At 38.5% G+C, this 25,156-nt stretch overlaps 1 protein-coding gene across 6 annotated transcripts in view; it reads left to right on the forward strand.

The window, feature by feature from the left end:
* Positions 1-290: 290 nt before the first annotated feature.
* The window catches only part of VBP1 (VHL binding protein 1), a 39,863-nt gene continuing 14,997 nt past the window's right edge, over positions 291-25,156 (forward strand). For 2 of the 6 annotated variants that reach the window (XM_061358126.1, XM_061358121.1), the window contains exons 1-20: positions 291-600; positions 8,205-8,347; positions 10,654-10,729; positions 11,279-11,381; positions 11,570-11,663; positions 11,766-11,877; positions 12,916-13,022; positions 13,638-13,679; positions 15,640-15,725; positions 16,791-16,914; positions 17,957-18,093; positions 18,408-18,511; positions 19,392-19,538; positions 20,003-20,062; positions 20,157-20,252; positions 21,592-21,708; positions 21,845-21,875; positions 22,404-22,524; positions 24,448-24,504; positions 24,837-24,944. In XM_061358126.1, the coding sequence (XP_061214110.1) occupies positions 468-600; positions 8,205-8,347; positions 10,654-10,729; positions 11,279-11,381; positions 11,570-11,663; positions 11,766-11,877; positions 12,916-13,022; positions 13,638-13,679; positions 15,640-15,725; positions 16,791-16,914; positions 17,957-18,093; positions 18,408-18,511; positions 19,392-19,538; positions 20,003-20,062; positions 20,157-20,252; positions 21,592-21,708; positions 21,845-21,875; positions 22,404-22,524; positions 24,448-24,504; positions 24,837-24,944 (1,998 nt within the window). In that variant the 5' untranslated portion in view covers positions 291-467. Of the gene's footprint in view, positions 601-8,204; positions 8,348-10,653; positions 10,730-11,278; positions 11,382-11,569; positions 11,664-11,765; positions 11,878-12,915; positions 13,023-13,637; positions 13,680-15,639; positions 15,726-16,790; positions 16,915-17,956; positions 18,094-18,407; positions 18,512-19,391; positions 19,539-20,002; positions 20,063-20,156; positions 20,253-21,591; positions 21,709-21,844; positions 21,876-22,403; positions 22,525-24,299; positions 24,416-24,447; positions 24,505-24,836; positions 24,945-25,156 lie in introns of those variants that run through there. The other 4 variants (XM_061358122.1, XM_061358123.1, XM_061358124.1 and 1 more) reach the window with 4 other exon arrangements.

Genomic DNA, 25,156 nt, shown 5'->3' on the forward strand with positions numbered 1-25,156 from the left:
GGCACGCGGCCGCACCGCGCCGTTTCCCGGCCCGCGGGGCGGGGGTGAGGGGGCAGCGGCAGCAGCGGGGCGGGCACGCGGGGCGGCGCGTGGGGCGGGCGCGCCGGTCACCTGACGCCGCCGCCGCCACCGCGGCCGCCGCCATTTTGTCTGGTAGTGTGAATGTGAAAGGGAAAGCCGGGGCGCAGCCCGCGGGACGAGCAGGGCCGGGCCGGCGGCGGGAGTAAGGAGCGCCGCTGCGTCGGGGAGGCAGTGCGGGCTCTGCGGGTAGGGCCCTCGTTAGCCGTCAGCGGCGGGTGAGAGGAGCCAGTGAGGCGGAGCCCGGCCAGGACTCCCCGGTCGCCGGCCTCACATCTGAGGGAGCTGCCGGTTCCCGTCCCCCGGGCGGCTGCGCTCGCCTCTCCTCTCCCCGGCTGCGGGGGAGCCGCTGTCCCGGCCTTGCTGCCCGCCGCGGCGGGTCCGCGCCAATGATGTCGGGGCAGTCGATCACGGACCGCATCACGGCGGCGCAGCACAGTGTCACCGGCTCGGCCGTGGCCAAAGCTGTCTGCAAGGCGACGACCCACGAGGTGATGGGCCCCAAGAAGAAGCACCTGGACTGTAAGTAGGACCCTGCGGTCGCCGCCTGCGGCCTGGGCCGGGGAGGCCTGGCCGGGCCCGCGGCTCGCCAGGCGGGAGCCGCTTGGAGCCCCGAGGCAGCCGGTGTGGCCCCTCCTGCTTGCAGCAGGGAGGAGGGAATGTGGCGTAAGGCCGGGTGAACCTGGCTGGTTTGCTCTTCAGAACTTGCTTTACACGTGGAGGGAGCGAGCTTTGTAATGCCAGGGAACGAAATTAGTGCAACCTTGTGAACTCTTCCCGGTGAGAGCTTCTTAGCCTGGGTGCTCTAGGTTTATTAATCCGGCACCGGGGCAAAAAGTGGGTTAAGTTGTGTGGGTTTACTGTTGTGAGCGAGAAGTTAAATTTTTAAGCACTCTTGTGTCGTTCTGTGCATGAGGCGGACTGCAGAATGCAATGTTTCCCTGAATACCGTAGCTTTATATCTTACGGCTCTTGAAACGAGGTAAAAAGTGAGGTAAAGGGGAGGGTAAAGGTGGGCCAATGCACCTTTCCAGAATGAGAGTACGTTGTCACTGTTCTATTTAAACTTAATGCGTTAAAACATCTTTCTGCGTACCAAAAGAGGCAGAAAGCTGGTAACTAGAACCCGTGATAACTAGAAAAGTATCGGTGGTGTTGCTTTGTTTCACGTTTTAGTAACAGGATAGCAATAGAAGTTACTGTTTAACCGCTCAAAAGTGCAGCCAGTGCTCCAAACCTTCCGCGTTGTGCGGTACTATTAGAAGTAAGTGCGTGTGTGTGTTTCCACTGGTGAGAGGAAAGAAGATACGAACCTTTATACTGGGTTCTTCAAAATCAGTGGAGCAGGCTGGTAGTTTTGCAGGACTTGCACAAATTGGTGGTGCTAAGGGGACTCTGCTGTTCCAGCCTTTGGAAGATGTATAATCAGTTGTATGGTTTGAGGGTAGTTTGGTGCTCTGACACTGTGACATTCTTCTGTTAAGACAGACTTGTTGTGTGAGAGTTTTTGTTGTGTATCAAATAGTTAAACACAAACAAATATGTGTCTCATTTGGTTTTGATCTGAATGAGTAAAATCTGGCTACAGCAGTGACTATTGCAGCTGCTGCGTTGAAATTAAAAGCCTTAAATCTGGGTAACTGTCAATTTATTTTTTTAAAGACGCCTTTTTGAAGTTACCTTACTTTATCTCGCCTTGTGTTCTGCCTGTGGTAGAGTAACTGCAGGAGGTAAGCCTTGAGTCCAGAAATGGTAACATAACAGGAAGCCAGAAAGTGGTGAGTTTGCTCAATAGTTTGAAAGCTTCTGAATCTTGAAAGATGTAGTGCATTGATTGAAAATATCCTTAAAATCATGACATCTACTGTAAATTACCCTCACAAAATAAGAACATTGAAACCTGGAAAAACTCTTGAGAAGGGCATAAATTGAGATTGCATTTTGACTATCAAATTCCTTTGGATATCTTTTGATACAAACCTGTCCTGAGCTGTCAGTCTCTGAAAGGTCCCCTTCTGTGTCAGAGGAGTTCTATGTTCTGATGTAATTGACTTCCTTAGACTTTGATCTAAGACAAACAAAAAGCTTGTTCTGATTTGGCATCTGAAATAGAGGAATACTTTGGTGGGGTAGGAGAGGAAAAAAAAGAGGTGAAATATGGTACTGCAAATATCTCTGCAAGGGGTTAAAAAGAAATCCCAGTGCACATTCTCCACTATTCACTGGGCATACCCAGGCACTGCTGTACAAACATCTGCAAGCCTTTGTGTGGCACTTCATCCGTACTACAACAAAACTTACTTGCATTAAACACAGGTAGGTAAAATACTAGTTTAAATAATGTAATCTCTGGGGGGAAAAAAGATCACACAGTGTATTTTCAAAGATACAGTGTGAGTAAATTATGAAGGAAAACATAGTGTGGATTTAATGCAATTCACTGCTAGTTGCACCTTGGTCGCTACGTGTGTGTGGCATTCAAAAAAGCTTCACCATCTGGTATGACTTGTAATTGCTGCTAAAGAAAAAGCTTCAAGAAGATGTTTTTGAGAGTTGCTGTGTTGTGTCAGGGATTGTGGAGGAGTATCAGTTTGTGCACTCTATCCAGATTAATTCTTAAACACACACACACCCCCTTGGCTGTTTCCTCAGCAAGAAACACTATATTACAATATGGGGTTTTACAGGAAGATGTTACACTTGCAGTGTTTAAACTAGTATTTAGGAGTCTTGGGTTTTGTCTGGCTACTAACTGCTGAGTAGTATAGTCTTATTTTTCTTGAAAAGAAAAAAAACAAACCAACCCCAAAACAACAAAAACAACGAACCCACACAAAAACCAAATCCAAACTCCAAACCTAAGCAATGTCAATGGGAATACTTGATGGGCTCTTTTTTTTTTTTTCTTTTAAAGTAGGTCACAGTGGCCTAAATAAGTGAGCAGATCTATTTCTGTAGTATTTTGTAATATTTTAGAGTAACATAAAGTATTATACAGAGGATGGTATTTTCTTAGTGACGCACCTGAAGGTCTTTGTCTCTTTTTCCCCAGTGTGGGTTTCCTCACTTCCCCTCTTTCTGAGTTTGGGTTGCAGTAGAGTGGGGCTAGATTATGCTTTTTGTGACATTACTCTTCCTGGCTAACTACTGAAAAGCCATAATAAAAAAGGGAACAAACTAGAGCTGTAGCCAAGTTGGTAACTGGCTGAGTAGACCTGTGTGTAGGCCAAAATTTGGAAAGATACAACCCCCTAAGTTAAGTGGATATAGTAATAAAGGAAAAAGCTACTTCTGTTTAACTTGCATATGGCTTTCTTAAGCACAGGGGAGGAGAAAGCAGTTAATGTTATTCGTCAAAGCTTAAGACTTTTACACGGGCTTTAGAAATCTTGTAAAAAGTGATAATTCAGGTGCTGTAGAATTGTACTATGCAACAGGAGAAAGTTGCATAGGTCTTCACCAAATCATTCTAAACTTTTGCCAATAATACCACATTATGACTGTCACACTTTGGGGTTGGTTTTCTATCTGCCTATTCTTACTTTCGTTACCTAGAGCTCATGAATTCTGATGCAGTATGGCTCTTGTACGGGATACTTAATTTATGATACAGTACCAAGAAATACCCCTAAACTCTTCCACAGGAAGTAAGGTGCCTTTCTTTAGTTTGAAACTCTTTTGTAATCTGTGAAGTAATTGAGGAAATTTAACTTGAAAAACAACAGCAACGTAGTTGTTTGCATCTATAAATGTGAATTTTACCTAACAATTGCTCTAAGCTTTAAAAAAACCCAACAAACTATGGGCTGTCATTTAGCCTTGTTCAGTGGGGGAGTGCGACAGAGTAGTTGAATTGCTTTGCTTCTGGTAAAGTAACTCTAAGTTCAGATTTAGCTATTATATAAATGAAACTTAAAGTTTGTTGGCAAATCTGCTCTGTAAGGGTTCATAAAAATATTTGTGTCTGGTGCTTTTTTAAGTCTTCCAGCAAGAACTGTTGCATTCCTTAGGCTATGCTGAGAAAGTTTGCTGAAGTGGATCGTCTGTTTTATGTTTCTGTAAACTTATAATTTATGGTGTAACTTTCAAAAACAAAATACAATTTTTTTTCCGAGACTGTTGGGGTTAAGGCAAGTGGTCTTAATTCTTCTATTTCTCTAGAGCAGTTTCAGTCCTGTGACAAAATGGAAGAAATACAGGCATATTAAACACCTGTAGTTGTCTTTAACTCATGTATTTGCAGCTCTCTTGAGACAGATATTCCTGACTCAAGAAAAGGATTACTTTCTTGTTACTTGAAAGTTGAAAAGTGTGTCTCTTTTTGTCAGTGCCTGGCTGAGAATTTTCCAAAAACCTGAGATATATATATAATTAAAATAGCTGGTTTGTGCATTCTGTTTTCCAAAGAGTTGTATGGTTTCATAGATGATTGCGCCAATATTTGATGAGCTGTGGAAGAGGAATACCTAGTATTCTTCTGGCAGTAAGATTTCCACATCTCTTCCAGGCTGCTTGAAGACCCCTGTGGTACTCTTCTGGTTTAAAGCAGTTTATTTTTCTTACACACACACACACACACACACACACACACACACACACACACACACACCCTTCCCGGTGATGTTAAAATGTTTCTGAATTCCATTCTAGAAATAGCACCACAGTTTCGCTTGCAGTTGAAATGATTCCTCTGGGTAATTGGCAAAATGCTTTGAGTTGTAAAGTGTTGATATAAGTAGTGTGATAAGAAAATGAGCATCACTTGCCCTACAAATTCCAGTTTTTGTTGCCAGCATCCCTATTAGTGTTGCTCATCAGTCTCAGGTGCATGTGTTCCTTTATATATCCACATGTATGGTGGTAATAGACTTCTCTTTGCCACCAGCTGTAACAGATCCATAGTTTGTGTGTAGGCTTGTTTGATGTAGATATTCCTGTTGCAGACTCAGAAGAGCATATTAGAGAAACAACACTTGCCTTTTCTGTTACGTATCTCAAGAGCTGGAATTCAAACACAATGCTAGTTTTATTTATACTAGATGTAAAATAAGGAAAAAATTGCCCTGAGTATCCTTATTAAAGAGTCTTTTTAAACTTAGGTTTTGCAATTCACTCTTAGGAAACACCAGTTTTGGCCTATAAAATACACTGAGGTTTATTTTATTTTTTTCATTCTTAGTTTACTATTTTAGAGATGCTTTGTTTAAGTATGTGTTCTTTGGTGTTGGCAACTGTGGCTTATGAGTTTGTGCATTCAAGGAGACTAAAGACCTGAATTGTGCTAAGTGCCCTCAATAAAAATTGTCTTCAGGGAAGCCAGTCTTCAGCACACGTCTAAAGTGCATGGCACTTGCAGCTCATTCAAGTCCTCTAACCTCAAACACAGCTTGAATTAAACTCTGAGTAGCCTTACTGTGTGAAATCTCATTTTGGTTGCCTTTTAAAATGGTCAGGCTCACATCTTACAGGAACAAGTAGAATGTGCTGAAAACCCTTACTAGCACTTTATTGGAATTACTAGAACTGCACTTCTAAATCACGTGGAGCTACATTTGTGGAATAAAACAGTACCGCATGAGTTCTCAAATGCACCTGAGGTCTATCAACTTCCACTCTGTTAATGTCACTTGACAGAAAACTTCTTTTAGTCTTGTGTACCAAAGCCAGTTGCTCCCTTCTAAAGGTAGACAGACATCTAGAAGGCGTTTTATGGTTGTAAACCTTTATGATGGCATGAAAAGCTAAAGCTTTAAGGAAAGAGAGAGGCATTTGATGTAGTTGCTAACAGTATAATTTCTGTCACATTGTGTCTGAGCAGTACTATGAGAACTTAACTTTTATATCAGTTGTAGGCATAGCTATATGCAAGGGATCTCCCAGGTGTTCAGCATCATCTTAGACTTTACAGGAACCTAGTAGACCTTAGCTTGAGGGAAAGTGACAAGATTGAAATCTCTGGAGAGTGCTGGCAGTGTAAGAATGAAGTTACCTTGGCTAATTTGACTTGAGACCAGAAAGCATTTGGTTTTAATGTGGATCTTCCCTCCCAGTAAGCACTCTTAATATTGAAAATCTTCATTGAAAAAATTGACTTGCTCAGTGGTTCTGTGTAGGAAAAAGGCTGTATGCAGAAATAGTATTTTCAATAGGCTGTCTCTGACCTTAGCAGATCAGTGGAATTTCTTTAATTGCTCCCTAGTAGTAATGTTATAGGCATTGTTACAGGTATTGTAATGTTGTAGGTATTGCTCTGTTTAGAGTTTGTTAGTTGTTCAGTTTTTATAAACTTAGTATAGGACTTGTAACATTTCTGTGCTGGTTACAGCCACTTCAGCTCCCGGAAAAATACCAAACAAGTTCTCATCCAGTAGATGAGGCTGTTGAATTGAAGTTCGGGTCTTCTCTGTGCATAAATTATGGACTGCTGCATTATATGGAGCAATGGTCGTCTGTGGACTGTTTGGATTTCTAGAAATGTTAAAGTACTTCTTAATTTGACACTGTGTGATGATACAGCTGTGAGTTGTGAGCAGCATGTATCAAATGGCATGGGTTTTGAGACTCTTCATGTTTGTAAATACTGAAATGTTTTAATAATACTCAACAATAAAGTTTTGATGAATAGCTTGAAACTTCTTTCCAGGGCTGCTCTTTCTTTCAGCATTTTGTGTGTTACTAATAAGGATGAAAGTTTTCAGCCCAGCTGTCATGTTTTGTACATGTTTTGAAACCTTTGGCATCAGAATGAAATTAGTAACTTATTAGAATTGGCATTATATAGCTTTCTACTTCAGCAAGATACTAGCTAAAACTCATTACTTTATTAAGATCACTCTGGTTAAGTTGTTCTAAACAGTGATCCTTACTCAAAGAATTTAATATTCTTAATAAACAGATCTGTAAGATACATTTGTAATCTATTTTGTGCAGTGAAACAGATAGAAATTCTAACTGCAGTCTTTCTGTGAAGTATTTTGTGCGACACTATCAATGTGTGATCTCTAAGTTCATGTTTAAATTGCTTGTGATAACTTAGTCTGTCCTGCACATGGAGCTAATAAGACAAGTTGGCCAACACCCCAGTATTCAGTTGTTGCCCAACTTCCCAAGCATCTACTCTTCTTCAAGTACTTAGACAGACAAACCGCATGAACAGCAATGCTGCTCTGCAGCCAACAGGCTGCTCGCAGACTTGGCTTAAAGAAGAGGCCACAAAGGAAGCTTTTCAAACTCAATGTTTGTTTTTCTGGCCTTGCCCAGTCCTTAAGGTGTACTTTGATCACACCTGAGCCAAATTTAGCTCAAGAGAGAATAAATGTCTAATGTGCATGTCTTGAGGGGTTTAGAATAGTCCTGGATTTGGTTCTTTGCTTTCTTCTCAGCAGGCCTTTTTTTTCCCAGGTATCTGCTGGAGCTTGTTCTGGTTTTGTACCAATACTCAGGCAGAGACTTGAAGTATTCTTAACTTCCCAGGTTAATGTTCTACTACTGAGTTTATAATCAGTCTTGGACACAAAGAGGTTTTTTATATAAAAGCCTGAGACCTGCAATGGTCCACCGCAAAATACTTGGTTTGCATCTGTAGAATCAAATTCTTGCTCTTAATTCTAATAGAAAAGAGGCTTATTGCAAGTTTGTAACATCTCACTTGCTATCGTGTGTCCGTACACAAGCTTAGATTGGAGCTGCAGGGTCCTTGCTGCCTGTTCATCTCATGAGGCACAGATGTCTCAGCTTCTCCTCGCTGCTCTCATTTTTCCTGGTGGTTGGTTGGTTGATTGGTTGTGGGAGGTTTATTGTTGGGTTTTTTTGTTTGCTTGGGTTTATTTTGTCTGTTTTTTTTCCAAGATTGAGTGGGTATCAGACAATAATTTGGGCATAGAGTTTCTACTGGAGCAAGTCATTGGTGATATGCTGAGACTCCCATAAAATTATTGAAATGTCTTTGAAGTTCATGCTTGGAGTCTTTCAATAAAATGCAGTGAATTTGAGTAGGGAGTGTAAAATAGCTCAATTATTTCTTATAATGCACCCAATAAGAATTCTGAGTATAAAAGCACAAAATAAGGATCCTCTTTGAGCATACAGCTTATTGTAATATTTTGATTTTTTTCCCTTTAATTTAGATCTAATACAGTGCACAAATGAAATGAATGTGAATATTCCACAGTTGGCAGATACACTCTTTGAGAGAACTGCAAACAGTAGCTGGGTTGTAGTGTTCAAAGCTCTAATTACAACACACCACCTCATGATGTATGGAAATGAGGTAAGACATGATTACTTCTCTTAAAACCTCCTTGGCAGTACGTTAAAATTTTTTCTCAATCTTTGAAACATTAGATGTGTACTTTGATTTTCAATGGTCTTTGTTTTTCCTCTGCTGATGGCTGGAAAGTACTTCTCCAGAGAAAAAAATATTCTTTCATTATTTCAATACTGAAATATATCAATATTTGCAATATACCTGCCAGTGTCTGGGCTGGGCTATGAGGGAATGATGAGTGACCTTTCTAGAATAAAGAGCTTTATGAGCTCTTTATGGTGAGCTTTACTTCATTAGGCTGGTGCTTATCAGTAAGAGCACAGCAGAAGAGTCTTGTTGGCACTCCATAAATGTGTAGACAACCTATTAATAGATAAGAATACTTACTAAAGGGGGGGGGGAGGAATATGTTGACTAGAATATTGGATATTGGAAATCATCATCTAATTGGATAAATCTTCATACACTCTTACTATAAACATTTCTCCTAAACAAGTTTCTGTTGCTTTTCTTTATTTCATCACTATTTATGAAAAGCTTCTCAAACAATACCGTGGCATTAAAACTGTAGCCTCTCTTAGGCAGTTATTTCTGTTAGAAACTCAACTTTCTCTTGGTCAGGTGACAGTTTAGTCCTGAACTTGTGTGTAGGCGTTCTTGTAATAAATAACTGTCAAATGGTAATAATGATGATTCTTAAGGTACTGCTTCCAGCCACTAAAATGCTCTGAAACCTTGGTTGCCTCCTCTCACTTCATTGAGATGACTTGTAAAACACAGTGTGCTCTTTGTTAATGCTTTCCCAAGTTATTTGTATGTTTAGATTATAGTTTCAACAGATAATAGGCTGAAATTAGAGGATAATACAAGGATAAGTAAAATTCACTTCTTGGAATTCACTACTTAGAATAAGTATGAAGCTAAACTGAATGCTGTAAGTCAGTTTGTATATTTCGTTCTCTTTTTCCAATACAGTTCAGATCTACACACTGAAGCTTGCAAGAAAACAAACGAACTGTAGTAAAAATTACAAGCTTAAGAGCTGTGGGCTAGCAGTCAGTGTCTATTTGCCTGTGCAGCATTTTGCAGTGGCAGAGAAATTTTCATGTCTGCTCCTCTGCTTTGAATGGATGCATTTGAAACTGGAAGAGTTACTTTATACCTGCTGAGATAATGTGGCTGGAACACTAGTTCTGTAATTTCAGGTGGAATGTGAGTGGACTTCTCTCTGCTCTCATACATTAGAGAAGGCTTTTTTCTTATACAGATGAAAAATTATCAGATGTTGGACTTCCATTTTAAGTAGAAGTACATATAGCAGAAAGTCAAAGTGTTGTCTGAGTAGTTACTGTCTTGCAGCTTCTTGTTCAACGTGACTGCCTGTTTCTTATGATGAAGTTTTGGCTGAAACAGGTTAAAATTCCTCTCAGCTGTGCATTGTGCAATGCAAGACATCCAGCATCTGGAGGGTGAGGCTTAGCCCTGGGCCTTTTTAAAATGAGATTCAGAACAGTAGCTAATTTTGAAATTGTATAGACACATTTTGAACATCACCATTCCATTCCTGACCATGTTACAACTGATTTTCTTCTACATCTCTGTGAATGCAGTACTAAGTCATACCAATCATAATCCTCTTCGATGGATTAAAACACATACAAAGAAGCAAGAAAGGCAAGAAATTGCTGTCACAGATCTGTGTTCAACAGTGGCAGAGAAGCTTTTAAAACTATCTTGTTACCTGAATGTGTTTGCCTCTTCCTCTGTGTTATTTATGGAGCTAACTACTACTTGTCAAAACTTTGTTGTTAGTCAGATCAGTGCATTACAATGTATATATATAACTATAACCCTAGTGCTGCTGCTGCTGCTTCCTACCACAGTTCCAGAAGCATATTGTTACTTTTAAACTTTGTAACTGAGTGTGTTTCCCACTTCCACAGCACCAGCAGAGCTCTGTGAACTGTGGGAGCTTGGATAATGCAAGTGGTATTTTTGGTTTGTTTTCCAGCTTGTCTATTCTAAAATACAAATTTAACCTAAGCAGCCTCTTCTGGGATTATTAGTCTTTTATTCATGGGAAGTGATGTCTTTTTATTTAATTTTGTATTTTTGAAATAGAGTTTTAGATTTCAGAGCCTTTGCTAATCAGTAGCTTCTACTTTTCCTTTAAATTTTTCCCTTTTAACTGATTTCTATTGTTGATAGAGGTTACTAGAAACAGCTATAAGCTAAGTGTAGCTTTCTTGTAATAGGCTTAAATGTTTTGACTCTCACAACAATAATATTTTCAACTTCTTCACCAACAGCGCTTTATCCAGTATCTTGCATCCCGAAACACTTTGTTCAATTTAAATAACTACCTGGACAAAAGTGCCATGCAGGGTAAGGACCTTTCACTGAAGGAAGTAACTGCTCATTTTTCGCTCTGTATTAGCTCACTCTAGGAGAATGGTGAGAAGGATGTGCTGTATAAACAGAACCCCTTCTGATCTCTTGAGAATTATTTGCCAATTGTAGAAAACATTTTGGGGTCTTTACGTGTTTTTTGAAGTGTTGCAGATAAGCTACCGAAGTTTTCAGCATTTTAGTAGGAAGGCACTTCTTAGACTAGTTTTAAGAATATCTCAATAGGAGCTGCTTGATTCTTGCCTAATATTTTATGCTTGGATCTTGCCTAATAGTTTAATGTGTTTAGGTGTTTATTTTCATAATCGCAGTGAATATTTTTCTAATGCTAGCAAGTTGGGAAGAAACTGTAACACCACATCTCAAGGTGAAAACCAGTGAATCTCAAGACTCGGGGAAGTGCCTTTGAGGAGATTTTTATGCGAATTGATGAAAAATGGGCTCATGAAAGAACAGTTTTTGAAAAGAGCTTAAAAAACCCTGTATCCCCTCAAAATGTCTAACTTACAAATGCTTAATTTTCAGGCTATGATATGTCTACCTTCATTAGGCGATATAGCAGATACTTGAATGAAAAAGCACTTTCATATAGACTTGTAGCAGTTGACTTCACCAAAATGAAAAGAGGGTAAGACTATTGCTGCTGCTTTTGTTTGGTCTTCCATACTGGGGGGGGGGGAGGAAATGGCAGTCATTCTTGAGTTTACTGTAGACTTGTGTCTCTTTTGGCCCTTTGAAGCAGTATACTGTTTTTGAAACAGCATAATACGTTGAGGTCTCTTAGTAACTTGTAAATACGTGTCTTCTACTGTGTAGGATAGATGGAGTGATGAGAACCATGAATGCTGAAAAGCTTCTGAAAACCCTTCCAATCATACAGAACCAGCTTGATGCACTCCTTGATTTTGATGTAAGTACTTTAAACCCAGTGTTAAGTAACACTCTCATTTTTAAGTGAGAGTTTCATTATTTTATTAAATACTAATTTACTTTCTCATTGCTTTCTACACAGGCAAATCCAAATGAACTAACAAATGGTGTTATAAATGCTGCCTTTATGCTCCTCTTTAAAGATTCCATTAGACTTTTTGCAGCATACAATGAGGGGATTATTAATCTTTTAGGTATGTGAGAATTTTTTTAGCTTTTGAACTTTTGTGTAAGATACTAAGAGAACTAAAGAATACAGACAGTTTCTGACTGCAGTTTCATAATAAATTGTCTCTGCTCCATTACCAGTGAATTAAGACTGTCCTAGTTTCAGTGGCAACTAGCGTAGGCTTAAACATATGCTTCTTCCCTAGAAGAATACATCATGAAACAGAAGCTGAGGAAAGGGTGAGACTAGAACAAAGATACCATATGTGCAGTGGGTAACCTTTGTGTTTGGGCTCTAAAAGTATTAGTGAGATACCTGGTATTTTGAGTGTTCAGTATAGTCACAGTATGACTGACTTCTGTTTTCTTGTAATTTATAGCTTGACTATTCACCTTTACGTGGTACCTGAATCTCATGAGCACAGTAGATGACATGTATGATTTCTTGTCCAAGAGCAATAAGCTCTTAGCAAGGCCTTATAACGATTACTTAAGGAAATTTTTGAATGGAAACATTTTAGTTTGTTCTGTTAATGCATTTACTCAATGAAATATTTGTAATTATATAGGGCAAAACCGTAAAAAGTGAAGGATGTGGTTGATCCTTCTTTTGGTAGGTCAGTTCAGTGTTTGAATCACTGTAAGGGTTCTGATGTCTTTTGGATATTGAGCCTATTTGCAAGCATCACAATATAATGATACAGGGTCTAAAAATACAGATATGTACCAGGAATATTTTCAATTGCTAAAATAATTTGCCTCATTGCCAGATAATAAGCTGACTTCTTGAAAAATCCCCCTAAGTACCTAATTTAACAGTTGCAGTGGTTCACATTTGTGCTTAAAAAAGCTTTGTGTTATATTCTAATTTTCCAAAATAGAAAAAGTGTTTTCTTTTGATTAACTTATTACAAAAGGTGTCAGGTTTTCATGTAAACTTTAAAGTCTGAGTAGCTTTGAGTTACTCCCGTCTGAAGCTTGTCTGAAACCTACTTTTATAATATTGTCTTGGCTTTTTGCTGGTGGGTGGTGTTATCTTACATGAGTTTTATTTGCATCCTCAGAAAGATATTTTGATATGAAGAAGAACCAGTGCAAAGAAGGCTTGGATATTTACAAAAAATTTCTAGCCAGAATGACCAAATTGTCAGAATTCCTCAAAGTAGCAGAGGTAAATAAATCTGTGCCAATGGATAGGGTGTTGTTTTGCTGTCTGTACTGGTACAGTAGTCTATAATCATAAAATGAGCTTCATCTACAGAGTAATACCTGCTGAACTTTGCTATGCAAGAAAGTATTTTACAGATTAGCTATTTTAGAGATAGTATGCACTCATTAACATGAAGTGAGTTTCTTGGGGATCCTTTTTATTAGCCAGACAACAGAGTAAATTTTCTGTAGTGTTGTTATAAATTGCACAAAGGGTCCAAAATGTATGAACTGAATGTTACAGTCTATTTACAGCGCTCTCCTTTACTGTAACTGCTAACAATGGAGATGTAATTCCAGTAAGCAATGCAGGTGTTTCTAATGCTGCCAGTAAGCTTTTTTGTGTTAAAGTTAGGCTGGACGAAAAGTTGGGTTTGCTTTGAGATGCAATTTAATGCACTTGTGATTGCTAAGTTTCAGTGAAATTCATACCACTTTATAAAATTATTAATATCCCTTTTTAGTATGTTAGCTTCTAGGTAACATTCGGACATCACTGGTTTTATTTTCATTGCCACTGCATGTAATAATGGACTTATTTCTTTTTTCTTTTTTTTTTTTCTCCTTGTAAACCCAGCAAGTTGGAATTGATAAGGGAGACATTCCAGATCTTACTCAGGTCAGTTTATGTATCTTATTGATTAACCCACCAGGTTCTTTTGCAAGTTCCTTCAGTTCATAGGAACACTGTATTTCTAACCTAGGACGACCCAACAGGACAGGGGTATTTGATGTTCTTTCTGTAGTGCAGAGTAATCTGATGAGTAGAATAAATGGCAGTCTGTCAGGAGATTCTGGCAGTAAACTGGAGTGCCTTAGAGGTTTAGAGTACGCAGGCTGTCTAAGTGGAGCCAGTGTGAAACAGTTAAAATCTAACACGTGAACTTTTGAACATTCGCATCTAATCCTGCACCACCTCACAAAATTAAATTTCATGTGTAAAAATATATTTACTGTGAAGATTCGCCTAAACTTTGCCAGTGTCTTTTTAATATGGAACTCAAATTGAAACCACAAGCTTCCATTGTCAGTGTTGTTGCCAACATTCCAGTTGGCAGTAACATTCCATCTGAAGTAATACATGTTTTAAATACAGATCTTTAATGCTTCCTCCCAGCAATTAATATTAAGACCTTTAAGAACTTCTAAGCCTTTGTTCTAGGAAAGAAATAAGACTGTCACCAGCAGTGTAGGAGCAGAGAATGAATGAAAACAGTAGTTTGATGTTTTCTGTTGGTGTTTGATCTTAGCATCTTAGTCTTTGACTATTACTGCAGTATTCAGTTGGTCTGTACTATGCTAATCAAATCATATTCAAGTCTGAAGTGGTAATTCACTGGGTTTGTGTGCACTTGTCCAGTTAATTGGGTCATTATAAGGCCCTTCAAAGCAATTTTTTTCTCTCTTTTTACTTGAAACTTCATTTTACTGCTTTTTATATCCGAAACTTTCAGTGAGCATAAACCCTTTATAGCTGCTGTTCTCACAACTTTTTCTTTCAGTTAATAGTTCAGCTGTTTTCTTGTAAGTGCACTTAGATGTGAAAGGCAACTCTGAAGTGTGATGGTGCATGTCAGCATCCTGTGTATTCCACAACTCCTGGGCCACTGTTAAGCAGTTCACTTCTGTAGTAAATTTCTTGGCATTTAATAAGAGTTGAATAATTGTACATCCATTTAGTGCCATGTTAAAAGAAGTTGCTGAAATTTCTTAATACCAGGCTTTCACAGAAATTTAATTTTCTGTGTGCTTACATTTCTGAAATATGTTCTGACAGGACCATGTCTTTGATTCAACTCTGGTCTACCATATTTAATCTATCTCCTAATACTTTGTTTATGCTTCTGGTGATTATTCTGTTCTGGGGTATGCATGTTTCAGAGTTTCTTTAAACGGCTTTTGACAACAATGGGTTTATCTCTTTAGAGGTTTATTATTACTGCTGCTGTATAACTGTTTTCCTTCCTTGATACTAATGTTGACACTACTGCCACTTTTGCCAGCTCTTATATAGAGAATGTTTCCCTTTATAGGTGCCCTGTTCCACAGTGATGTTGCTTACTTTTCGTTTATAGCTGTAATTATATTTCATGAACATATAACTGGGTTGTTTTCCTCTGTCTGGATGTTAGTCTCTCAGATGTCTTTGGGTGGGGGGAGGGAGGCTGAGTCATAAAATACAGCCTGTTTCAAGTCATAATATCTGGGTTAGCCCAGACATCGTCCCTGACATAAAACTACTAAGAATTTCATCTGATGTTGTTGGATGTCTGCAGCAATGAGAGTTACTGGTTGGTTGACTTTAGGTTTTATGGTTGAAGGGGTTGTTTAGAAGGTTTTAGAAACAGTAAGTATAGAATATGCTTTTCTATGCAAAGAAGTTTCATGTCTCTGTGCTACTCCTTTTAAAGAACCTTTAAAGAACAACTGATGTGCAGGATGGCACAATTACTGGTGTATGAGATTTTGTTTGGTTTTAATGGATATGGACACTAATCTGTGTACTAAACAATGATGTGTTGTCTAGAAGCAATGTTTTATAAGTACTTTAACTTTGGTTTTATAAATACTTTTACTAGGCACCAAGCAGTTTGCTTGAAGCACTGGAACAGCATTTGGCTTCTGTAGAGGGAAAGAAAACAAAAGAAGTCTCCGCTGCCATCAGGTGAGCAGCCAGTGAATTACAGTGGTTGCCCATACCTGGGATTTCATCTTCATGCTAAGAATTTTCAGGCTTCAGTCATTTGGTGTTTTTGAATTGTATCTTCTAAAAGTATAAGTGAGGCATCTAGTGAGTAATAGTCTGATAGCTTAGTCACATTTGAAATCTGGGTATGTCTGCCTGTATCTCTGACAGGGTATTATGCTGTAATAAACCACTGAGCTGAGACTTTGTAGATTATTCTTTTTAGCTTTTACTTGTTTCAAGTCCTTTGGCTTATAAGTCTTATAAGGTATTTGGGTTTTGAGGCTCTTTTTACCCAGGATAGGATGGCATGTATCTTCATTGTCCATTATCCACCTCTCAGACTGAAATTATCTTAAAACTTACTCATAGAAGTTTTTTGATCCCTTCTCAGAACAGCCAAATTAGGTGAGATGCTTTGTGTTGACAGAAATTTTGTTGGTTTTTTTTCTATCAAGTACAGTATCAATATGTGTGAACAGTACTTCTGATGGAAGAGTCAGAGAGATCTTTTAGCATAGACATTCTCCCACAGAAACATGGTAGATGTTAATAAACGTATCAGTGTAAGCTACATTCCTGAGTTGCTGTCGTATTCCTCAGGTCTTTTGTGTGGTTTTGCAAGTATCTGAGGATTTATTGTGCAATACTCTGCTAAAAACTGTACTCTGTAGGGAATAACTTTGCTTTATTCACTGTTATATGGACAGTATGTACAAACAAGCTTTCTGTGTCTCTGTCACTTGAATAGAGTAGAATTCCAATCTAATCTGTATGATCTTAAAGAAAAAAGACAGCTGGTGTGTTTTGCACTTTTCCAATTCCTACCTGCTGAGACTTGAGGAAGTAATCCTGTGTACTCACACTGCTTTTTCACCAAACTCCATTATTGGGGTGTCTGCTTTTCTTCCCTTACTCTGTTGCAGGAAAGACTGGAATGGAGGGGGAGTAACACACCACTAAGACACTTGATGATTGCGCTATCAGTGATGTATATCTGACTGCTTCTTAATAAAACTTTTTTAAAATCATTACTTTTTTTAGAGCTACTGCCCTATCCAGGGCTGTTTCCACACTTGCCTGTACAGGAATGCTGTTTAGGAAGATGGATGAGAAAGAAAAACAACAGGCATTGGAGGAGGAGCAAGCTAGACTGCAGGCGCTTAAGGTACTATATTTTTTACAAGTTTGTATTCTGAGATTTATTGGAGGGTTAACTGTATATATGTGGAAACCAAGTCTGGCTTAAAATTTGGGGGTGGGGGAGGTATGGTGAACCTCTCACCTCGAGAGACCAAGGCATGATTCTGTAGGATGTAGGTGTAATGGCTGCTAGAAGTACGTGGTGGCTCTTTTACCAGGAGTATGACTTGAATAGGAGGCAGCTAATACAGATCATTTATATGCTTCTTTACAGGAGATTGTTATTTATCTCAAAGATTCACAAAATGAGAGTACAACAATTCTGGGTTACATCTTAGCAGCTGAATATACAGCATTGCTATCGTAAGACTGATTATTGGTAGGAGGGAATTACTTTTCCCTATGATGTATGGAATATGGCCTAATGTGATTCTTCAGTCATGTTGCTCACAATGAGGGGATATGCTATAGTTCTGTTCACATTTAACTGCTCTTATTTATAATTCTATAGTTTACTTTGAAAAGCAGTTTGAAATCATACATGTTTAGGTATAATTCATGGACTTCGAATAATAACATATTTGAAGTGTGATAACATGTAACATTTGGATTGTATTCTCTCTTGGTTCCTTGATGTGCTTTTGCTTGCTCATTGGTACTTGTTGAGTCATCCTCTTGATAATATCTCTCTCCTAAGGCCTGAATCCTGGTCCTTCAGGTCCCTTTAATTCATTTATAGCACTGTTACCTGAGAACATAGTCACTATAAAATCTCAAACAAGGCAAAATGCTTCTCTTAGTGAAAGCTAAGTCTGTAATTCTGTTGTGTCCCAGGCATACACAAGTGGGGCAGTTGGAAATTTTTTGTGTGTTGCTTTAACATCTCTACACATGCCTAAACAATAAAGCAACTCTGCTCATGTCATCTGGAGGTCACATCTTAAAACTATTTAGAGTGTGAAAACAAAGTTTAATGGTAATGCAGAGTTGTTTTGTCTTTGGAATTATAGAGGTCTATTGAAGATTCTTTCCTGACAAAAATGCAAACAGTGTATCTCATTTTTCAGGAGCAGCGATTAAGAGAGATTTCTGTAGTATCAAATTCCATTTCCAGATCAGCATCCCCAAGCACCTTATCAGAAAAAAGTGTGAATACCACTGTAGCTGTTGACCTCTTTTCAGTACCAGCACCCACAACAAATAGGTGAGAGATACTTGACTTTCTGAAGCAAGCAGAAATTACTGCACTGGCCTGTAGCTCCACAGTCAGCTGCAAAGCAATTGCAGCTTCTCAAGTACTTCTCCAGAATAACCTTTTGCTGATGCTTTCCCAGTGTATTCCCAGAAATTTTGGTTACAGTCAATAATAAGTACTTAATTACTAGTTTTGTTTTGTATTGCTGTTATTGGTGGGCTGTTAGTAAATAAGAGAAAGTCAAATGGGTGTGAATGTTCATACAACACAGGAATATAGTGCCTACTACACATCTTAATGTTTCCCTCTCTCTTCTTATTCAGCATGCCCAACCTTTCTAGTGACCTTTTTGATCTTCAGCCTGCGTTTGTTCCAGCTGTGCAGAGTACTCCAGCTATACCCACATCACCAAGCAGTGCTTGGGGAGGTGAGCTGATACCATGATTTGACTAAGCTGTAGGTGAATTCTTGGAATACAAGAATAAAATAGATTCATATTTAGTTGAATGTACATCTTAAGCCTTAATTACTTTGCACCCAAACATTTCTGTCCTTGACAGAATATAAGTTATCTGAAAGCTCTGGTGAACTGTTATAGAAAAGTTATTTTTTTTTTAACACGTAGCAGTAGTGTCAATGTGCAGTAAATAAAATGAAGGAGATATTTAATAAAAGGGAACAGATAGAAGAACTGTAACTAAAAATTAAAGTGTAAAGACTCTGGGAAATACAAAATAACCAGATGTAGCTGAAAAGATGCTGGACTAGTATTTCCATTAATATACTTTTCATTTAAAAGATGTTGGTGACTTCAGAGTTCTTACAACATAGCTGTTCTTTCCAGCTTCTTGTGCACAAAATTCTCTGTACTCTCACCAATCCTTCCAAAGTATAATGAGGATAGATGTCGAAGAAATGTATTAAATGCTGAAATAAGGCAACGTTAACAGTATTGTAAGTGTTGGTATTTTAATAGGTAGAATTGATTACCTATATGTGCTATTTAAAAGGTAGATTCTTGAAGCCAGAAATGTAGTAGCTAGCTTTTTTGACTGATGAATGTTGTGTCATTCTCCCTCTCCCACAAAATGGCAATACGACAACTATTTTCCCTAAATAGAGCTGTTAGTTTTTTTGGGGTTTTTTTTATCTGAAACTAAGAATTTGAATCTTTAATGGGCAGATCACTAGGTAGAATATTTAGGATTTTACTTTGTCTAGAGATTCTCATATTCAGTCATTTCAGTCTGGTTTCCTTTTCCATTATTTGTACTCTGTATTCTTTCCTTCACTTCTGCATCTGAAAGGTCCTTTCTCGTCCTCAAATGGTTGTGTTGGTTCTCCACCTCATCTGGACATCTTTGACATGAAGCCAGTTGAAGAAGCTGTAAAATCTGCCACCCCTTTCATCAATTCTGCTTTTTCCTCCAAACAAACGGTGGAACTGTTTAGTGGTAAAAACCTAACCAAAAAAACTCATGTCATTTCTTTGCAACTGGAGATGATTATGCTAAAAAACTGGGCCCTGTAATCTTTTTGTGCTTTGGACCAATCTTCACTTTTATTAAAAAGTGAAAATGGTGCAGTAATTCCACACATAGCAAAAGATACGTTTCCTTAAAAATTAATTACTGTAGTTGAAACAACTCCTTATTGTGTTCAGCTTGCCCAGCATAGATACCCTAAGACTTGTAATGTTGCTGGAATTTTTGCTGCTTCCTTTCAAACTGCAATCTCTTTGCTGTTTTGTAATGGGGAATGCAGGAGCCACTTGAGCTTTTCAAATTTGTTCAATAATAAAAAAAAAAAAAAATCCTCATTTATTACTAAAAACTCTAAAACGAAGACTTAATTATTGATTCTCTTCTTTCTTTTTCTCTTTCAAACTGATCTGATTTTCTTCTCTCTTTTTACAAAGATGACTTTAGTGGTCAAACACCTACATATGCTTCTGTGTATCATCCTCTGACTGTTGATGGTAATTTGATATTTTTTAACTTTCTAGTTTGACTGTGATGAGTGGCATTACTCCATGGCTGTATTTGAATACTCTAACCATTTTTTTTTTCCAGGTTTTCCTCTTCATTCAGCTCCTCCAACAATTAACGTGGACTTCGATGCTGTTTTTGGAGGAAAATCTACAGCACCAGAGTACAGGACTACAAATGGTAACAACCAGCTTATGACTAATTTATACCCTCCAGGCAACACTTGCTTAACAGTTTAGCATAATTGCTATTGCAGTTTAAATTTAGAATCACAGAATGGTTTAGGTTGGAAGGGACCTTAAAGCTCATCCAGTTTCAACCCTCTGCCTTGGGCAGGGACACCTTCCACTAGAGCAGGTTTCTCCAAGCACTGTCCAACCCGGCCTTGAACACTGCCAGGGATGGGGCAGCCACAGCTTTCCTGGGCAACCTGTACCAGCGCTTTCCTAATCTAAATCTCCCCTCTGTCAGGTTAAGCCATTCCCCCTTGTTCTGTCCCTACAGGCCTTTGTTCAAAACCCATCCCCAGCTTTCTTGTCTGCCCCTTTACGCACTAGAACCTGCTCTGAAGTCTTCTCAGAGCCTTCTCCCTGCTGAACAAGGCCAGCTCTCTCAGCCTCTCTTCATAGGAGAGGTGCTACAACCCTCTGAGCATCTTCATGGCCTCCTCTGGACTGGCTCCAACTTTAAGAACATAGTACATTTGCAAGCTGATTATAGAGCTGATAGATAATTATAATTGAGCTGATTGTCAAGTTAAAATTAGCTTTGCATAATCTCATATACTGTAATAATAACTGTTTCTTCTTTTCTTTTGGGGAATGAACTTTGAATGTGGCCCTCTGGATATCTCTTAACTGGTAAGTTTATGTTAGTCTGTTTTTAGTGCCTATGACTTCAGTGTTTTCTTTTGATGCATGATAATGAGTTTCCTCTAACTTCATTGAAATGCATTATACTTTATGTACAATGTATTTAAAAATGTATTTCTAAAAATGTGCTGCTTGAAGAATAGCTGAATTATGATCTTTCTCTTGATTGTTGGTATTTTACTATGCATTCAAAGTCCTTATGAACATACAGCAAAGGAACTCTTGTGTACATTCAGGATACTAGCAGTATCATGAAATTTCTGATTTATTTTTACAAGATCATTTTAGAAACTGTCTTTAACAACCTCACCTCTTCAGTCTGAGGACGTTCATCTTAATTTAAAAATACCATCAGTTACTGCTGAAGAAAATTAAAGACTCTACTGATTAGTGGCTACAGTATAGGATTGTACAAAAAAACCCAGAGATTAATTTATGCTTCAGTCCAAGTGTTAAACACTTCCAGCATGTTGAACCTCCACTTGTAAATAGTCAAACTACTTTGTGTTCTATAAAGAAAATACCTCCCTTATGGATGGAATGGATGTATGGCTTATGGATGCCTTATGGATGTATTTTATGACATGCAATGGAACTTTTGTTAACAGTTGCTTCTTTTGTTCTTCCTTTAGGTTTTACCCTTCTAGATGATGTATTGCAACCCACAGGACCACCACAGAGTCAAAGAGCCCCTTTAGCCAGCCAGCAAAATGGAAAAATTTTGGCAAACGACCTTGATTCTTCACTTGCTAATCTAGTGGGAAGTAAGTATGAAGCTTTTAAATCTAACTTTCCCATTTGTTACTGAAAACAAAACAAGCTTCCCCCCACCCACAAAAAAAACAAACCCAAAACTTAAGGATTTTGTCTGTTTCTCTTCTCCCTTCCCTCTCCCCTTAGATCTTGGCTTTGGAGGAACTCCACCCAAAAAGTAAGTGCATACATGTACTTATAATGTTCTCACATGAGTATTTGATAGTCTCTGGCAATTTATCATCACTAACATGGCAAGAGTCTCAACTCTTGAAAGTAGTCTGGTACCAAACCCAGCAATGAAAGAGTGAGTTTGTGGTGAGTTATCCCAACATGGTCAACCTTAACTTGGAAGTAGTTCAATGAATTTAGTTTTGCAGTTACTGTATTTTTATTTAAGTATTTTATGAAGCACCATAGAAGATCTTGCAGTTACATAAAACTTATGTAAAACATAATTATAATTATGTAAAACATAATTACGTAAAACACAATTATGCTGAACGGTGCAGTAATGATAGTTTACTTTTAACATAAAACAGAACCCTCAGACATCATACTTGAACCATGAATAGTTACTGAAATCCTCAGTGTTTCCTCTACCTGTAGATTTCAGCTGTGTACCTGTATTGAGGCATGTTTTGTTTTTCCATTATGTTGTTACTCTAGTTGTTGACTTTGAGAACTAATAGCAGTTTCATTGTAGATCGGATATGCAGTGGACCCAGCCTACAGAGAAAAAACTTACTGGTGGAACAAACTGGCAAGCAAAAACAAACACATTGACCACATGGAGCCCTACTCCCTTACCCTCTATTCCACATATGGTAACTTCTCTATTATTGAAATCACACTTTGTTCTAGCAAATGCTACTTCCCTACTTGTATTAACTTCAAAAGTATAGCAAAAGCTGTCTGGGACAAGAGTGGGGGCAGTGGGGAATGCTTGTAGGATTGCTTCTTAAACTGAATAAGGTAGAGATTTTAGTATATTTTATTTCCACTCAATGCAGAACTTGTCTGTTAAAGACCTAAATAATCAGCCTTTCACTTGAGATGTATCTCAGTTCATAAGTTCTTTTGGAATTGAAACAAATGACCTCAAACCAGAAAATTTCTCACGTGCATGTTTGGGATGCTCCCATCCTCTCTCCCCTCCCTGCCACACACACATGCACCTTAAAGAGATCTAAAAATGCATTTCAAGGGCAAAACTGCTGTTCCTTCCATTTTTTCATTCCTTTTTCAGTTTTATCACATGAAACACTGCTGCTGCAATCCTTAATTATCAGGTCAAGCAGCACTTCGGCCTTTGGTAGTGCTCAGCAGCAACTTCCTATTTTTAACACAGTACAAAATGCTAAATGGAAGCTTATAGTTATTTAAATGAAGAATTTTTATTCCTTGGGGAGGTATTTGTAGCAACTGACTTTCCCTATTCTTTTAAAATAATTTTTTTGAAGTATTCATACGAATACAAACCCCTTCTGAAATACAGCTGCCTTAGAGGGACAGCCAGGGCAATTACTACATGAGTTTTGGACTGCTCTTTGTCTGACTTTATTTTCCAATAATAGTAGCTTTGCTTGTAGTGCTTATTTTCCTCATCTTACATGAGTATGCTCATTCAGGATTATCAGAGTTGAATAGAATCTTAAATCCAGTATTGGTCTCAAACAGAAATCAGAATTCAGATGAGAGGATGTCTCCCTTGTATAGCACTTACGTGAAACTTGTGAGACCATGAAACCTTTTTATCCCCACTTGGAGCTCTCAAACCTGGTAGAACACTGATGTGTTTTTATTTTTGGAGGCTAGAGGACACCTGAGCATACATGGATCACTGTGGGTTTGGGTTTTGTGTTTTTATTTCATGTGTTCAAGTTTAATAGCTCAGCTATGAGCATCTTTCCAATACTGGGACACTGATTCTAACTGCCCTAGCTTGGTCTGTGGTATTCAGAGCACTGACCCTTCAGTTCATGTATAGTCTCCTTACTCTTTCGTAGAGAAGCATTTGAACTAGCACTCCATTTTTAATACAGCGAGCACTGCTTAACACTGCATGGCAATATGAAGTGCATGCATCACTATGTCTGTGAACATAGCCTGTTCCAAGCTATTACCAGCTTAAGATGCTCTTTATTTTTCTTTTTTTCATATTGTGATATGTTACAGACATCAGAAACCAGTATGTCAGCAACATTGACCTGACTATTTGTTTCTCAAGCTGAATGGTCACTGGCTTCCTTATTCTTCTGCCCTTCTCTTGCATAAAGGGAGGCAGAAGGAGTACTCCATGCCCTCCAAAAGCTTCTCACACAATGTCTGTGCAAGCAATATACTCAAATGTGGCTGGATCTAGTAAACATTCTAGTCTTACTAGTGATAGTTTTCTAGGCAGAGAGCCTGTCCAAGTTAACAGGCTTAGTTACTAATGTTACTGTCCTTGCACATTTTTCCTCCTGCTTTGTTTTAATAAATGAGTTGAGCACAGTTAGAGACAGTTCTGGTACTGGCCTTGAATCCACCCCATGGTTAGAATTTCCAGTTCAAATACCTCTTAAATAATTTTCTGTCCTTACTCCTTTTGCTGTGCCAGAATGGAGTACACTATCCTGGATATGTAAGTCAATTTCTTGTAAATACATTGGTTATTTTAAGTATTGAAAAATAGATGTTTTTCACAGTTCTGTATCTACTACCAGTATGCATGAGCTTATCTAACATGAAGATTTTCTTGATTGAAGGTACCTGCTCCTATCACGTACCCACTGACCACACCTCAAGTGCCTGTATACGGAATGGTAAGAAATGGGATTGTCTTTGTATTCCTGAAAAACAGAGTTGTCTCCTCCAGTGGGTTTCATGGCTGGCATTATTATGGTGAAATCATTCTGTAACTTATGTGTATTGTTTCAAAAGATCAATAGTGTGTGAAATCTGATGGCTTTGTCATGCTGTGCTTTGGAAAAGGTTGCTCCAAATGCTGTACAGCGTGGTTTTTAAAAGCTCTGACTTTACCACATGTGTGTGTTTATATGCTTGTTTTCTACTACTCACAAAGCAAAAAGATCTACTAGAATTAGTTTGAATTTTATATATCTGGTTTTTGGTGGTTTTGCTTTTTTTCTAACAGGTACCTCCTCAGGTTGGAGCTGCTCCTTTGATGGCACCCCAGACAATGATGTATACACAGCCTGGTCTAAGGCCAACAAACCCTTTTGCACCTGTTTCTGAAACTCAGGTGAAGTGCTTTCCTTAATCTAGAGATCACATTGAAACTTTAGTCTTGGTAAAACCAAGCAAATGCTTCATGAAGGGCTACTAATGTATTTCTGCATTTGAAAGTGAGGGGCTCCTCCATCAAGGGCAACAGCTTTTGCTGGTGAGGAAACCAATTCAGACAGTGAGAGCATGTAAATGCAGGAAGAAAGTAAAAATCAGATTTAGTGGCTA

This window comes from Neopsephotus bourkii, unplaced genomic scaffold, assembly GCF_033783945.1.
Source record: "Neopsephotus bourkii isolate Nb327-2 ecotype Australia unplaced genomic scaffold, CSIRO-AGI_Nbou_v1 NB_936, whole genome shotgun sequence".
In the NCBI taxonomy this organism is placed as follows: Eukaryota; Metazoa; Chordata; class Aves; order Psittaciformes; family Psittacidae; genus Neopsephotus; species Neopsephotus bourkii.